The sequence below is a fragment of the Sceloporus occidentalis genome, unplaced genomic scaffold (genome assembly GCF_023333645.1).
Source record: "Sceloporus occidentalis isolate IW3139 unplaced genomic scaffold, rSceOcc1.0.p SCAF_11, whole genome shotgun sequence".
Classification (NCBI taxonomy): domain Eukaryota; kingdom Metazoa; phylum Chordata; class Lepidosauria; order Squamata; family Phrynosomatidae; genus Sceloporus; species Sceloporus occidentalis.
Window position 1 is genome coordinate 20,942,983 of NW_028316991.1, and position 17,228 is coordinate 20,960,210.

General features: G+C 39.5%; 1 protein-coding gene across 1 annotated transcript in view; it reads right to left on the reverse strand.

Moving 5' to 3' along the window:
* LOC149305687 (adenylate cyclase type 8) overlaps positions 1-17,228 on the reverse strand; it is a 106,280-nt gene that overhangs the window by 68,887 nt on the left and 20,165 nt on the right. The window contains exon 2 of the mRNA XM_089477173.1: positions 6,306-6,455. Within this exon, the coding sequence (XP_089333299.1) occupies positions 6,306-6,455 (150 nt within the window). The remainder of the gene's footprint in view (positions 1-6,305; positions 6,456-17,228) is intronic.

A 17,228-nucleotide genomic window follows, 5' to 3' on the forward strand; every position in this document is an offset into this window, starting at 1 on the left:
AAATTCAGATGCAGAATCGTCTTTTATTAAGGAATTAGAATTTTTTGTATGTTTTATATTTTGCTTTTATAGATGAATATTTGCATCGGAGATGTGACTTTACAACAAGGAGTCCAGAAACAGAAGGTTTGACGGCCCATCTAGTCTGTCCATTTAATCTGATTTAAAGACCTTAATCAGGTCTCGTCGTAGATTGAGGAGCCATGTGCCTATCCCATGTATGTTTAAATTCCCTCACTGTATTACCCTCTACCACTTCTGTGGAATACTAATATGTTACATGAAGGGTCCAATATAACTAAAAATATTTAAATATTGTCCATACATAGTAGATCCTATACCCTAACTCAAGGATAAGCCTAAGGTTACTGGCACCTGGGTGCAGGATTTCTTTGGAACCCCCTCGGCAAGTAGCACATACAGACTTATACACAGAGTAAAATATACAAAATGCGAATTCACTCTAACACCCGCACTCACGCTAACACCTTATAGTTTGGTGTTAGAGTGTATATGGGTCTTATGTTGACACTTTCTAACACCATACACCAACACACTCACTCTACTGACACACACTTACTCACCCCTACACACTTTTTACACCACACACTCACTGACACTCTTACGTTGCACTACACGCAGTCAGTTCTATATACTATACATATGGTCTACATAATACTACACACCCAAGGGCTAGCAAATAAGTGAATGACCACAACTGAATTAAAAAAGTAAATACTTTAAGGTATGCAGGAAAATATATGTATGTTACCTTATACTATATATACACTCACTGGACACTTTATTAGGTACACCTGTTCAATTGCTTGTTAACACAAATATCTAATCAGCCAATCACATGGCAGCAACTCAATGGATTTTTAGGGATTTTCAGGCACAACCTCTAGGGTTTACAGAGCATGGTCCAAAATATCCAGTGAGCGGCAGTTGTGTGACGAAAATGCCTTGTTGATGACAGAGGAGTATGGGCACACTGATTTGAGATGACAGAAAGGCAACAGTAACTCAAATAACCACTCGTTACAACCAAGGTACGCAGAATGCCATCTCTGAACCGACAACACGTCAAGCCTTCAAGCAGATGGGCTACAGCAGCAGAAGACCCCACCGGGTGCCGCTCCTGTCAGCTAAGAAAAGAAAACTGAGGCTACAATTCACACAGGCTCAACAAAATTGGTCAATGGAAGACAGGAAGAACGTTGCCTGGTCTGATGAGTCTCGATTCCAGCTGCGTCATTCAGATGGCAGGGTCAGGCTTTGATAATGCACCATTCACAAAGCTCACATCATCTCAAACTGGTTTCTTGAACATGACAATGAGTTCACTGAAATCCAAAGGCCTATTTAGCCATGCCCACTCCCCACCCACTACTCCTCCTACGAAAGACTACATGGCAGTCTAGCCCCACCCCCCCTCATAAAGCCACTCCCACAGAAGAGCTGCTGGTAGTCTATCTTGGGAAGTTCCCAGGTATGGTCATTTTTCTTTACATTATACTTATTTCTACAATTTTTTTTTGGTGTGTTCCCAACCATCATTATTTATGGCTTAATGTACAGTAATGATTCATCCGTTGAGGATAATGTCATTTAACTGATCCATTCCAGAGTTATAATGGTCTCCTGCTGGAATGTGAAGTCAAGATGAAATCAGGCTTCTTTTTATTGCCAGAGAAGGAGCTTATATCATGATATTTCTGTTTCCTTTCTGTGACGTTATCCCCGGCACAGAAAATAAATGGGATCCTACTTACTTTAGTCATTTTAGTCTGTAAATGTCAAGGGTCGGATCTTGTTCGTGGCAATTGAAGGATAATTCATTTGCTTTTCCCTTAGTTGAACACAGTATTGTATAACTGGTAAAAAAATGATTTTTCAAGTAGCAGGGAGCACTATAGCAATGAGAGAACGTATGATAAAAAATGCTACTTTTTCCCCCCTTGATAAAGGTTTTAGACATGTTCAAATATTTTTGTCTATGTATACAGAGGGGTATTCCAGTCTAGGGTAGCAGATCAAATGGAGGCATCAGCCCCCCCCAAGTGTGCCACTGCTTAATGGGTTACATGCGAGTTCTCTGATCTCCCCACTGGCCTGTTTACAGTATAGAACCTCCATAAACTGCTTAAAAAGGCCCTGGGATATGATGTCATAATCCAGCGCTCCACGGTGAAGATGGTGGGTATGGAGGAGCGGCTGGGGCTTAAATCAGGTGTTCATGTCTTCACTGGCACTCGGTTCTGTTTCAGAGATAATCATGCTTACCTTTAAATTATATGGTAATAAATACACATCAATAAAACCAAGGTTACGCACAATGTCTCTACAAATATGCATGACAAGGCTTGCAGAAGTCATTGGTGCACATGAAGAAATAACTGAAAGGTCTGCCCCAAAGATTTTGCCAAATACCCCCGCGAATGCTTCCTTTGTACATTTGACTCATCTCTAATGGCAGCTGTTTATATATACGACAAAAAGTATGTGGACACGTGACAATGACCCAGCCTCCACCCTTCTGGGAAGGCTTTCCACAAAGATTTTGGAGCCTGCCCAGCTTAAAAGAGCATTTGTGAGGTGAGGAACTGATGTAGGACGAGAAGACCTGGCTCACATTTCAACTCATCTCGAAGGCGTTAAGTGGGGTTAAGGTCAGGGCTATGTGCTGACCACTCAAATTCCTTCAAGCCAAACCCGTGAGACCATGTCTTTATGGACCTTGCTTTTTGTACTGGGGCACAGTCATGCTGGAACATGAAAGGGCCTATCCAAAACTGTTCCCAAAAAGTTGTGGCACACCTTAGACTTCCAGATAATATGTTTCCTTGTGAAAATACGCTTGTCCTCAAATGTAGTAAGCCTTGTCTTTAAGGTGATTTGTACCTTGTTGCACTTTAGGTGCGTGTGTTTCATAGCTGAAGATTCTGTTATACTCCCAAGAAAAGATAATTCACGTTACCAAACAGTTTGTAGAAGAGTAGTGTGCAGAATGCAGAATGTGGCCTATGTCTTCAGAGAACAGGAATGGGCAAACTCAGTTCTAAATGATGTGTCTGCCTGGAGAGAAATCTACAACACAGTAATAATCCATCATTTTTTACAAGCATTTTTCAGTCCCCAAAATGTCACGTTATTGATTTTATGGATTTTATGGCTCGTTCCATTTAACGGAATAAACACAAGGCGGTATGGGATGTCTTCTCTACACAGTGTGTGGAGAACAATAAATGCAACTGCCCATAGAGACTATATCCCGACTTCTAAACAAAACCTGTTCTCTCTATAGTGGCATTAGGGCATGCTAATTGCACCAATTTTTCTCCTTTAATATGACGACTTTTTACATAGGATAAAGGGCTACTAAAATGATGAATGGTTTGTAGGAAAGAACAGCCCTGGTATTAAAGATGCTGCCCCACATAGACGATTTTTTAAATGTTAGATTATATATTTTATATTATTATATTATATTTTATATTATTATGTACTAATACGGAATGCATCTTAAAGAAGTTTGTTCCATTTTTTAAAATAGCATAACATTTTGCTGTATTTTCTTGTTAAAAACATTTCGATGGGGCCTCTGAATCCTGTCTGTCTTCACTGCTCAGCCTGCCCATCTCACAAAAAAAGCGTGAAGTTTGCACTCACAGGACACCTCACTCACACTCACTGGCCATCACTGTGTAATGGTGGATCTGTTAAGCTTTGCTGTTTCACATACATGTAGCCAGTTATAATTTTAGAGCAATATCATTACAGTATAGCTTACTAGTGAGGCTTCAATAAAGGGGTATTGTTAGACAGTAGGGTAGGCAGTGTGTGGAGCAGATAGATAGTCTGGGCTTGTCGTAGGTTCAGGATAGAGATGTTTGGGCTCTAAAGTTTAGCTCACAGCCCATGATTCAGCATCAACAAAAGGGTGATTTATTGAGCATGGGATATCATTAACATACACAGTGTCCAGGGTTCAAGTTAGCATGACTAGGGCAGAAGAAATTAGACTTGGCAAGGAGCTTGCAAGCAGAAACCATGGATGGGGGGGGAATAAGGATGCCGGTGTTGGGTATATGGCAAAAGGACATGATATATTTGTTGGGGCGTGTAACTTGGTGAAAGGACGGCAGTTGCCCAGTCCTGGCATATATATATATATATATATATACTGTATATACCTCTCAGCCAAAACATTATGACCACTGACAAGTAAAGTGAATAACGCTGATAATCTTGTTTTCATGGCATCTGTCAGTGCCATGACGCTGTCCATGCCTCGACCATCAGGACTGTTATAGCGGCAAAAGAGGGACCTACACAATATATATAATATATAATTGTTAACCTTATTTGCATGTGCCTACCCAGAATCCCTTGTGGTTGTGAAAGCACCATGAGATTTCTGAGGGAAAAACTAGCCTTCTGGCTTGTCTGGTGTCTGTAGATGAGTGTTTAATAATGCTTCGACTACCCTATATATATATATATATATATATATATATATATATACACCTCTGTGTGTGATCTCATCCGCTTCATAGTGTGTCCCTGAATGGCAGAAATAAAATGTAGTCACCATACGCCAGGGGCACTTGCCTTACCCCTCGCAAGTTAGTAAAGCGAAACCCTGTGTTATGACATCATATTTCAGTACACACTGTCGCTACATAAGACCTCGATCGTATCCCCAACTGGCCCAAAAGGTAGCTCAGGGGGCAGCAGGACAATGCCTGGAAATCTGGACTGTCCGGTGGAAAAACAGTTCAATAGGAAGGTATATATATTAGATCTACCGTACTGCGTCAATTAAAAAAGTTTTACCAACTTTGATGCACTAAAAATGTTTTTTTTGCAGGGTATAGGACTCCTTTAGTTGTGTCTGGGTACACAGCGCACACATTCTTTGGGAATATTGATTGGAAACGGACGCACTTTATTCTGCGTTATTTTGGTTGCATACCTCTGTGTGTTCTATAAATGCCATCACCATGGTAATCCCCGGAGACTTGTCTCCATAGAAACACCTGTAATTTGGAAGGGGGGCTTTCAGGGGCGCACATTGTTGTTGGCAGGGCAGCTTTTGCAAGTCATCAAAAGTCTTGTAATGTAAAATTTATAAACAGACAAGCAAAATTATACAATACAATACAGATGCAAACTGCTAGAAACATATGTGCCTAACAAAAAAAGAAAATATATACGAGAATTTAGCCTTTCTTGCCTTAGTGGCGCTAAACTCATCCGCTTGCTATGCATTTATCACTGAGATCTGTCCCAATTTGTAAAGGTTCTAAAAAGTTTATGTCATGTCTAGTTTTCATTTTGTGATTTTGCTGTTCTGGCTACTTTAGCTTTACGGGTTTTTCTTTTATTCTTAGTTTTACCCTCCTCTATTCCCCACTGTGGAAAATTTAAATTAAGCCGAAATTGCCAAAATAATGTAGCTTATTTAATAAATTAAAAGAAATTATATAAACAGAGTTCTATTTCTCATCCAAGATCCGATATGTTCTCATAGAAACATGACGATACATACAACGCTCGATCACCCAAAAATATAAGATTTGGATAAAGTCTGGGAGGCTGTTTAAATGGAAGGGAACATGGGACAGGTGAGTTTGTGTGCTTTGGACAAAATATAGTACTAAAGCCTTCTAACCGATCGCATGCTGTACTCTTTCGGTATTAGCATGTCTTGATGTGTGTTATTGTTATTGTCAAATTGTGAGTTTTATGCTACGTAATGATTATTTAATGCATATGTTTGCCGGTTTGTCATGGCGTTTTGGTTGGAGTATATGAGTCCCTCCATTTTTAAAAATATTTTTTTTTTTAGGTGAGCTACCTATAAAAGGTTAATTGGACGAGGCTTACAAAGCCTACCCCACTGATATTCACTCATCGAGAGTGATAAGTCTCAACGTGGCTGCCAAGACACAATACTCTACTAAAGCATTAAGGCTATTCGATATATTTGCCGCTTTGGGTTGGATCGCTGGATTAAGCTCAGGCAAAGCGTGTCCCACCATGACCTTTATTGGTCCAAAACCATAACAACGAGCGGGCTGTATGACGATACTTAGAGCTTACTCTAAATCCTCCCTACATGGAGGTTCTCCACTATCATAAAAGCGCTCCACAAGACATAGATAGATTCTTCTCCTTCTCTACCCTATATGTGAAAATACATTTTGGATGTTGAAGTCCATCTATCCCATCCTTGGTAGATTGATGCTTCATAGATAAGGAAATAAAATGCGATAATAATTACTGGAAGTAATACGTACTTGTCTCTGGTTCTCTGTTTCCAACCTCAGTCTGGCCTCAACACACCTTCGGGTTTCCAGAAAGGCTTGCCTCTGAGCCCTGTCCGAGAGGTAACTAATGAAGATTCCAGCCGTGTTCATACACATGAAGAGAACGGCTTGGGCGATTATCTGGGAAAATAAAAATGGGTAGATTGTAAGTCAATGGAAATATCAACCAGGAGGCATCTAACAGAGGTACAAGAAGATGTTATGTTAGCACTAAGAGGTTTAATAACTTCCACCACTTAGTTTTGCTCATTTTTATAATACTTTTATAATAATGGATGAAAAATTTGCATTCGTATTTTTGATGTTGATATCTGATCCACTGGCGTGCATTGCTCTGGCCTTTAAACAGTTAAATATGTCACCTTTCTCTACGTTGACCCAAGAAAAGATTTTACCTTCCACTTAAGACTCTATATTTAATTTCTTGCTTATCTGTGGCTTTAAATCCAGTAAAATGTCCTTATAGATTTGCATTTCTGTGCAAGGTGCTGTTTCTATACACATTATTGCATGGCTGTGGAACCCAGTGATACCCTCACACCCAGCAAACATTCTGAGCTACTAGAAAAGAGGGGGCATCGGGGACAAAATAGAGCTTTAGCTCACAAGGAGGGACTGGCCCTTCTACACACAGACACTTGGTAGGTATTCCATTGGTTACGCTTGGAAACGGCATACGATAGCTTAATGCTTTCCTACAACGTTGTGGATCTACAACAGTATATATCTTCCTTTCTCTTTTATCCATGCTTATACATACCTCATTATTATTCATCATCAACTAATGGGGTATATCCAGGTATATCCATACCTGGGAACTTCAGAGGGTAGGCTACCCGAAGCTCTCCCTCTTTTGATGGAGTGACTTCTTGAGGTGGCAGGGCTAGGCTCCAATGGGAGGAGTGGGACCAGGTACTAGGGTAGGGTTTGCCCCAGATAACATGAAATGGGTTGTGAGTGGAGTGGGAGTAGAATTGGGTGGAGATTGGGCATAACTAATCATGTCTCCCCTGCGTCGGAGAACAAGGCGAGTGACCCAGAGACCCCTAGAGTCCCAATGTATGCTAATATGAGATATCTAATTAAATTAGGTATTTTGTTGATAATTATAACATTTTCTCCCATTTTGTCCACATCTCTTGTTTATATACATCTATACTGTCCCATATCTAACGCTTCCACTACATGAAACGTTGGTATAACTGATGAAGACGTGGTATTTTATATGTTTCTCATTCATTTCAGATCCGCGTAATGCGTTGATGGCAAATTAATGTTCAGCTGCTTGGTTTCGCAGCGAAATCCCGTGACTTTGTCATTAGTGGGTATTCCAGGTTACCTTGGAATCTTTTCTGCTTTCTCTCAGCTCCCCATGCTAATATTTTTCTCTGTATTTCTTCTTTATAGGAGTCCCAATTTTCCCAGCACGCTAGTTGCTTAATTGCTAGCGGCCTGATAATGTAATGATCATTTATGCCATTAATAATTCATATTTCTTTCTGTATTCTCTGTACTTGTTAGTACAACGATTAATAGTAATAAAAAGACTAGATGCTTTAACACAATATGGATTGGAAAACAGTTTGCCCAGGATTATTTAAGTAAGATTCAGGAGCATTTACATAATATAACACCGTTGACTAGCTCTTATTTTATAGCATAGCCAAATGATTTAGGTAACAAAGAAAAATGGTCAGAGCTGCAGTAACTGATGTTTAATGTAGATAAGTGCAAGATAATGCACTTGGGGCATAAAAACCCAAGGCAGAGTATAGAATTTTTTATACTGTCCTAACCTCAACGAGCGAGGAAAGGGATTTAGGGGTAATTATTTCTGAGGATTTAAAGGTAGGGAGACAATGCAATAGAGAAACATTTAAATATATATATATATATATATATATATATATATATATATATATATAATAAGGCCAGGGATTAAAGAGGGTCTGGAGGCTTGTTGGTCAAATGTAGTTCTCAAAAGCTTTTTTTTTCTTATGTTTGGGATAGCTTGGTGCCGATCCCATGCATTTTTTTACATGCCCTCACTATATTAACCTCTACCAATTCTAATGGGAGGCTGTTCCATTTATCTACCATCCTCGATTCTACCACATCAACAATCTCTCTCTCTTCTGCAGTACTAACTCCCTTTTACTGTCACGCCACGGACACATTCAATCCTGCTGTTTTGGGGGGCTATTCATTAGTAGCGCATAAACATGAATATACAGTATATTAATCATGGAAAATAGCCGTAGACACGAGAGCCGCTGTATGCAGCTATTCAGGCACGTCTAATGTTTTTGTGCGTGGGACACTGAGACGAAGTGACTTGACCAATGTCACAAAGAGTCAGCGATGGCTTCTGCTGTTTTCCCGAGCTGTATGTTAGACGTAATATATTTTTTATTTAATACACACTGGAATGCGTCTAGAATAGTATGAGAGAAAATGGGGGTTTTTTGTGCGTTTTTGGATACAGTGACTATGGCCTTTAGATGTCAATTCTAATGTTTGTCACAATTACGGTGAACCGACATCTGATCAACTCGGTACCCACTGAGATAGTCGTGATAACAAGTCTTAACAAGCCTCGGAAACCACTGTGCTAATGATTTAAGAAGATTTAATAAAGAAAACACCTTCTTTCTCATTGGTTCATTTTCCTGCAATTTGATCAACCCGCGTGATAAACTACATTTATTAACACTGCCCTGGAGCCTCTGGAGCAAATTAGGACAGTCTTGACTGAAGTTAAATATTTTAGTTTCAATAGTGGGGTATTCTGCGTAGGGGTATTCATATTTGGGTGCAGCAGGGCAAAATGGTTGGCCATCAGAGATCTTCCTTGTAACCAGCCATTTTGAACTATGGAGGTCAGAACTTAACCAGCACAGTCCCCATAGCACCGCGTCATATAGAGGAGAAGCACCAGGACATAATGTCACCTCACATCGCTAAGAACACGCGACATAGAAGCCAAATCCCTGCCAGAGGTCGTTCCTTGTGGGTGGGAGGCTGGAGGAGCTGCCCTGGGTCAACTTTGCGGAGCTCTCCCTCACTCAAAGAGTAGATCCATCTTGATACGACGAGAAAAGATTGTGCCGAGGTCCCGTATTAAAATGTAATTTGTGTTGCTCGGAATGCGGAATGCCCTTTAGATGCCGTATGTCCTACTATATATATATCTGACTGGTTTAAGCATCGTGGGAAGAGTGCTTTGTTATTGCATTGACCTATGTGAGCGCTCGGTGCATTACATGAGCGAATTTCCTAACACCGTGCCCTTCGCTGCACACCAATTTAGTCATTGCCGGTGCCGGTTTCTCTTATTAAGCTTCTGTCGTTGCTCTTGGCACGCTCTGCTTTTTTGCTATTTATATGAGTCATGATGTAATGTTCGATCGCTCGTACTGCTGTAAGTAATAACCGCACGGTGCATTTTCCTGCACTAAAAACAACCTTGCACTAGTCATATTTTAAGGCGTGAGGTGTTGGTACAATTGACTTGGTGCCATAATGACAATATTTAAGGGAAAGTTTCCTATTAAAGGCCATCAATAAGAAAAAAGAACCATGGCCCAACCTTTTTTCTTTTTGAGTTATTATTATTATTTGTTGTTTTATATAGCGCCATCATATTCCATAGCGCTTATAATATGTCCTAATCATGCAAATTTAAAACGTAAATGCCTTTCTTTATGTGGAAGGATAAAAAGAATTGAATGCTCTACGGAAAGCCACGGGAAGAAGTTGGGCAGTAATTTTGGAAATCTATCCGTATTGGTAGATGGACTTTATGGTTTTCTTACTTTTCAGCTAATTCACCTAATCATTAAAAAATTAGTACAAATACATCTGTTCCAAATTAAATAGTTGTAGTAAGGTTTAAAAAAAAAATAGTAGAAAATAAATACAATTTGAATTATGTTCTGGGGTTATTAGACCTGGTCTTGTGTAGGACTTGGATTATCCAAGTTGGAGTTCCTACAAGGCTCCTTGATACTTAACACCTTTGACTTTTGTACTACATTGGAACACCTTAGTTGGGGTTTGTGGACAGAAGCAGAATAGTCATGACTTGGGCACTATATATTAACATACCGCAAAACATAAATAAATAAAAACACAGGAGACTTGAGGTCGTTGGAAAAGTGAAGGCCACAGCGCTTTATTGCTGTGACAAGTGCAAGAAAATACATTCAAAATAAGAGATAGGTTATGCATCAATAACATGTAAATAACCAATAACATTTTGCAGGGATATCCCGCCAAATTCCAAACGGAGACCGTTGGGTCGGAACACCCTACCCCTCAAATTCCCCCAGGGACTGAACCCGTGGAGAAATTAAATAAAACATGAATTTTGGTATAACAATCATTTGTAAAATTCAGCATACCTATCTCAGGAATTCTGCCATACAAATAACAGACAGATAAACAGGCAAAACTTTTTTTTTTTTTTTTTTTTTTATTCTAGGGAGGGAGGGCGGGAAAATCTCAGGTTTATCTCTCAGGATAAAAGTTTTCCTGAGAAGTGGCGGGAAAAAACGGTCCCTAAATAGCCACACAAAACCCCACCCATAAGAATGTGGGACTCCATAGGATGTCCCCTAGATGACCCCAGACTGGCCAGCAAGCTCATAGTTAATATAGGCCCAGTCATGCAGCCCTTCGTCTTAGTATCCAGGGCTTGTCTGAATGGTTAAACATAGATGAACGTAGGTCTTTTTCCTACCTAAATTACTATGTGGCTACATGGGAGCTTTAATTGAGGTCTGTTCTCCAAAAGCACAGACGTCAATCAATGTTGCAGCTTGCTGACCCGATTATAGTCCAACTATGACAACTATGACCCCCAACTAGTCCATGATCCCCACTGTTCCCAACAGCAATGGCAATGGGGATTTTTGGTGGGACATTGCAACAGTCAGTTCAACATCACACATATCCTGCAATTATTTTATTGCAGAAAAAAAACCACCTCTCATTAATTTTTTTTATTGAGACTCATGTTAGACCCGGATAAATATTTTACAGAAATGAATGAAGCTAAAATTAAATTCTTAGTCTGCGCTCGCCTGGAATGCAAATTCATGCCCCAATAATCTCCTCTATGGGTTATTCCAATCTTCAACACATGAGTTGCTCTGAGTCAATGCTTTCCACTGTTTTACTGCAATGAAGAGAAATGCAATCTCCATTTTACTTTCTATTTTTTCTAAGAATTCCATTTTTACAAAACCGAGTATATAATATACACTCATTTTTATTTACTGTTTCATTTTTTGTACAGGAAATAGTAGCTTGCATTACTAATTCAAAAGCACAAACATAAAACAACAGAGAAACATCAATAATTTAAAAATGTTTTTCTTACAAAACCGTGACCTTAAAAAAGTAAAACTTTAGGGCAGTTTGCATGTATAGTACTAAATATAGACTTATAACATAGTCACCAAGTTGCTCGGACCAGTCCTGTTTGAAGAATTTGGAGCAACTTCCCTCCACCCAGGTCAGCAGTCCCAGGAAGTTTATGTACATAATGGCATGTGCTGCTCCATAAACCAGGTTTTCACAATAACAAATCCGGCCTATCCGGAGCACTCCTTTTTCTGGGGGAGTGGCTTCATGAAGGGGCAGGGCTAGCAGCGGACTAGGGCGGGACTATCCCCACACAGTATGAAATGGGGTAGGAGGGTAAGGGGGAACTGGGCCGCTCCCCTATCCCAGAGAAAGAGGATGGCGACCCGGAGACTCGGGGAAGCAAAGCTTCATCTGGAGGCTCCAGGTCAATCCCGAACTGTATCCAGGTATGTGAAAAGGACATCGAAAATGTAAACAATATTAAGGTGAATTTTGATGCACGAGATGATGGGACATCTCACTTATCCCGTGCATCAAAATTCTCCTTATATTGTTTAAATTTTCGATGTCCTATTCACATATCAGGATACAGTTCGGGATTGAGCTTCGCTCACCGGGGTCTCTATCCTCTTTCTCTGGGACAAGGGGGTTTGCCCAGTTCCTCCTTTCCCTCCTAACCCACACAGCACATAATACATTTAATCAGATGACTGGGGCTATTAATACAAAATAACCCTTTTATTATTACCCCCCACTGAGAAAGTATTTTTATTGGCTTGGTTAATATAAAATATATGTTATGCTAAATATGGAGGCATATCCTCCCCCTGAGGCATATAAAGAATATAAAAACTGGAATCCAGATGTATCAAGACACCCATGAATAGACCTATTAATTAAATATAATGAAATGTGTGAAGTGTAGGTTGGTTTCATGGCAGGAAGAATAAAGCAGTTTGAATGATTGTATATTACACCAGCAGGGGGTTATTAGTTATAATCCAAAGGGATAGTTATTAGGATCACCAGACTTTGTGTAGCTGAAGAGGGAGAGCGCAGCGAGTTTGGAGTGAATTCATTCCTTGGTTACTTTGAATTAAAAAAAATAGAAAAGCCGAAGTGCATAACATTCAAACATCAGAAGAACAGACAACAGGTTCCTTAGCTTCAAGAGGAGAGAATAAGATTGTACAAAGACTTAGTCCACGGTATATAATAAGGTATATAATAGCGCTATAAACAATGGGAATAATTCATTAGTAATTGAGGTCACAGTGTAAATATAGGCAGGCTAACTAAAGCTGGGCGTGATATAAATTAAAGTTGTTTGACCGATCAACATGAAATATATTACTTGCCTTAAAATTAACGGTCTACAGAACAAAATGCTGGAGTGTTTCCCTTAATTCAAGGCTTGAAACTAATTTTAATTTGCAGTGTCAATTACAAGTCGAAGACACATTTGTATGAATATATATATATATATATATATATATATATATATATATAGTTATTGCTATCACCAAGGAGACATGGAGAAGTTCTACTGCATAATTTGGAATTAGGAGATTATTTAAGAAAACATCTTCCATGATGTCAAGCAGATGTGAGCCTAACAGGTGTACTCTAATATCATATGCTGACACACACTCTAACACCATACAGTAAAACTCACACCCATGCTGGTACACTATACTCACATACACATGCTAGCACCATTCACACACACCAACACGTGCACACTTCCCCCTATCTCCACTCCCTCCCACCACTAATTCAAGGCTCACCCCTGACACTCCACCATTCGCTGAAACTCACGCTCATGCTAACAGTATACTCTGAAACCAAAACCACCACATACTCAATATACCCAATATACACACGCTCATGCTAACACCATATACTAACATAAACACATGCTATAATGCAGTATATTGACAAAGACATGCTAACACCATATGCAGACACACACTCGTGCACCACACAAGAACACGCATACACACATGCTGACACCATATGCTCACATAGACATGCTAACCCGAATACTCAGACATGTAGTCCTCTGATCTCCCCTGATCAGCACAAGAAGCTGTAAAATCAATGGAGGTCTATGCTGTTACAGCTGAGTTGTGGCTTCTGCAAGGTGACTGTTAAGGTAAGGTAGATCCTACCCAATTCTGGCGCTAGTCCTGCTTACCTTCTAGTGCTGGCCTCATCCCTCCCCACCTCTTGCCATACCACCTTGCACCGGATGTCCTGCTTTGGACACCTGAAATGTTGGGGGGGTATGCTACAGTATCCTCTTTTACTGGTGGTCTGATTGGGAAGTAGGGAGATTTTTCATCCAGTATTCATCACTGGATATGTTGTAGCAGTGATCAATGATGATATCATATTTTTCTTCTCCATTTTCTTCTTAACAACAAGAAAAAGCCTTGCCTTTTAGAGTTACCCCATACCCCAACCCTAAAACCCTGTAGCGTCTATTGTATTATATGGCAATACACGGTAATTCCATGCACCTATCCACAATTTGCTTGGCATGGTGCACCATACCACATCCGCATTAAAAAATATATATTGCGCAATACTGATAATAATAGGAGGTGTTATTTCATGAATAGTAAATTGCAAAGGTTAATAAAACTGCCGAAAAATAGTTTGAAGGAGCGCGTGTATGGTGAACCAAACAGAACAAATTTTGTGAGCTGTAACTAGATCTAACTGGGGTTATGACTCACGCTCTGGGAATAAGTACATTTTCACATTCCTAGTAATTTTGAAAACATTTTCAGGGTCAGGAAATGCATCTGCGTGTCAAGACAAAATGACCATTTGATTTAATGTCAGCTTCCAAACAATCCAGATCACAAAAAAAGTACACAACAACATGCCTTAAAGGCCACCATGAACACAACTCTTGAGAAAATGAATTTTCTTAGGATAATAGAGTAAATGTTGGTAGCTTTTTAATATTACTGCTTTATTCGTGTACGTTGGGGGAGGGCTTAACTTACACACTAGCACACATACACACACACACTTAAACATACACACTTACTGTAACACACACAATCCCTCTCACACACATACTCCACTCAATCAATCATTCTCTCACATATCACACCCTTGCCAGGAGCCTTTCCTTATAGCTGCTTGAATACTCTGTGAGTTCTAAACTTAGGGGGCGCCAAACTCACCAATTTAAGAGTGAGAGAGAGAGCAGTGCATTGATGATGGGAGAAGAAGAAAGGAAGTGTGTGTGTGTGTATGTGTAAGTGTATAGTGTTAGAGTGAGTGTGTGTGTGTATGTATGTGTATGGTGTTGGAGAGTGTATGTTAATGTGCATGGTGCTAGAGTGTGTGCTTGTTACTGTATGGCAGTAGAGCGTGCATGCGACTGTATGGTGTTAGCATGTGTATGTGACCTTATGGTGTTAGATTGAGTGTGCTTTAATGTATGGAATTAGAGTGTGCATATATTAGTGTATGCTGTTAGCGTGTGATCATATGGAATTGATAGTGTTTGCATGAGTATGTATGCTCAATCAGATGGTCATTTAGTGTTAGTGTCAACAACAACTCTCGATTCCTGGAACTACTGTAGAACCTCTGAGTCCTGTACAACCACATACAATATACAGGATTTATTTACTAAGGTGAGGTAGGGATTTTAAGAAAAAAAGGTGTGTTTGGACTCCGACACGTAAAAGGTTAAAGGAAGAAAACATAACAAAACCTCCAACATACATGTTTATGACACAGTCAGAGAAGCAGAGAACATGGGCTAATTACTGAGTATATTTCCGTGGGTTTTTTTCCTTAAATAAACAAAAATAACTGCATTTTATGCAAGGAAACAGATAACTGCTGTAATTATAATTTGTTTCATACAAAGGGAGCACAGAGGGGACGCCAAGAAGCCAAATTTCCGCTCAATGCATAAATGATCAATAGCAACATATAATAATAACAATTTTAACAAAACAACATAAATTATTGAAATCGCTGTGCGTCTAGCAGCACAGGAGCAGACTCTTTACAGCATTTTGTGTTATTCTGAAAAGAAATAAGAAATAAATTATTCAACAGAACCTTCAATTCCACCATTCACACTTCACAGAAGAAGCACATCTGTCTTCCCTGTTAGGCGTACATGGACAATATGTTACCAACAACTTACTAGGCATACAGGCAATGATAGCAAATAATACAACTCAATATACATTAAAATTATAGGTGTATGAATAATATATATATATATATATATATATATATGTACATACTTTCTCATCTTACAAAATGAGGAACTAGAACAGAAAGAAGATGAGCAGGGACCTGCTCAAAGGAGCTTACCATCTAAATGAACAAAAACCTATTAAAAATGTATACACAAGTATACACAAACCCTCCTATAGCTTTCCATGTTAAGTTCCAAATGATGTATCATGTATCATCCTGGTACAAAGAGGATAAGCTTTAAGGGTATGATTGCGCCCCAGTGGCACTTGTTCAGTGTGCCTTCACACAGCCCCTTTCTCCGCACACCACACTATCCAGCAGCCCCACCACCACCAAAACTCTGGCAACCTCTTTCCCCTCGAACAGAATACTATCAGTATACTTTTGGACTCTCTAAATGAGATGACCCTGAGGCTCTTGAAATATTAACCTTTTAAAAGCTCATTGTGATGATTCTGTGGCTCGCCAAATGTGTTAACCAAAATACGCCAATAAGGGTCCTTATGGAAACCTTGACTTGTCATTATTTTAAAGATCCACTTTATTGAGTCGCCTGCCTTCAAGCAGGCATATCAACCATAACATACTGGTATAAAAAGCACAGCAGTGTAGAATATAAAGGAGTCAGCTCCAGACTGTGTGAGTCTGGGAATATGTCCTTTCATCCCTAGACTCTGATATTGGGTCAATAGCCCTGAGGCTTAAGGTCAAACACTGAGAGTTTCCAGGTATGAATATGAGGGAGTCCCATTTTCTCTGCACACAACGTTATCAGGCAGCCCCTTTAATTCCCATTCACTCTAGTCATGTATAGTTTGCATTGTTTTGCTTTTCTTTAGTGTTAGTATTATAAGAGAAACCAGCGAGACCTCGTTCTCCTAGCCTCCTCTATTTTCACACCTGTGTTTAAAGTAAATTTCAACCACCCATATCCAAGCATTGCTATCCAGAAATCTTCTTCTGCATGTGGCCTTCAAGGCCTATAAATTGCCATTCTTGCCCCAGATCATGACTGTATTAACGTGATCTAAAAGTTCAAGACAACATACTATGATGAGAATTGTCCCAAAGTTTTTTTGAGTACATCATTTTTTTTCAACCTGCATCACGGGAACGCTTAATGGGAAAATACTCTAATTCCTGTTATTTTCCATAAAGTTATAGTATTTGAAGGGTGAAAAAATATTTTTAGCATACATTTTAATTTTAAAAAAGTTATTATTAGGGAGACTTTAAGTAAAAATATTTCTGAAGGTACTTGAGAAAGCCCCAAGTAAGTTG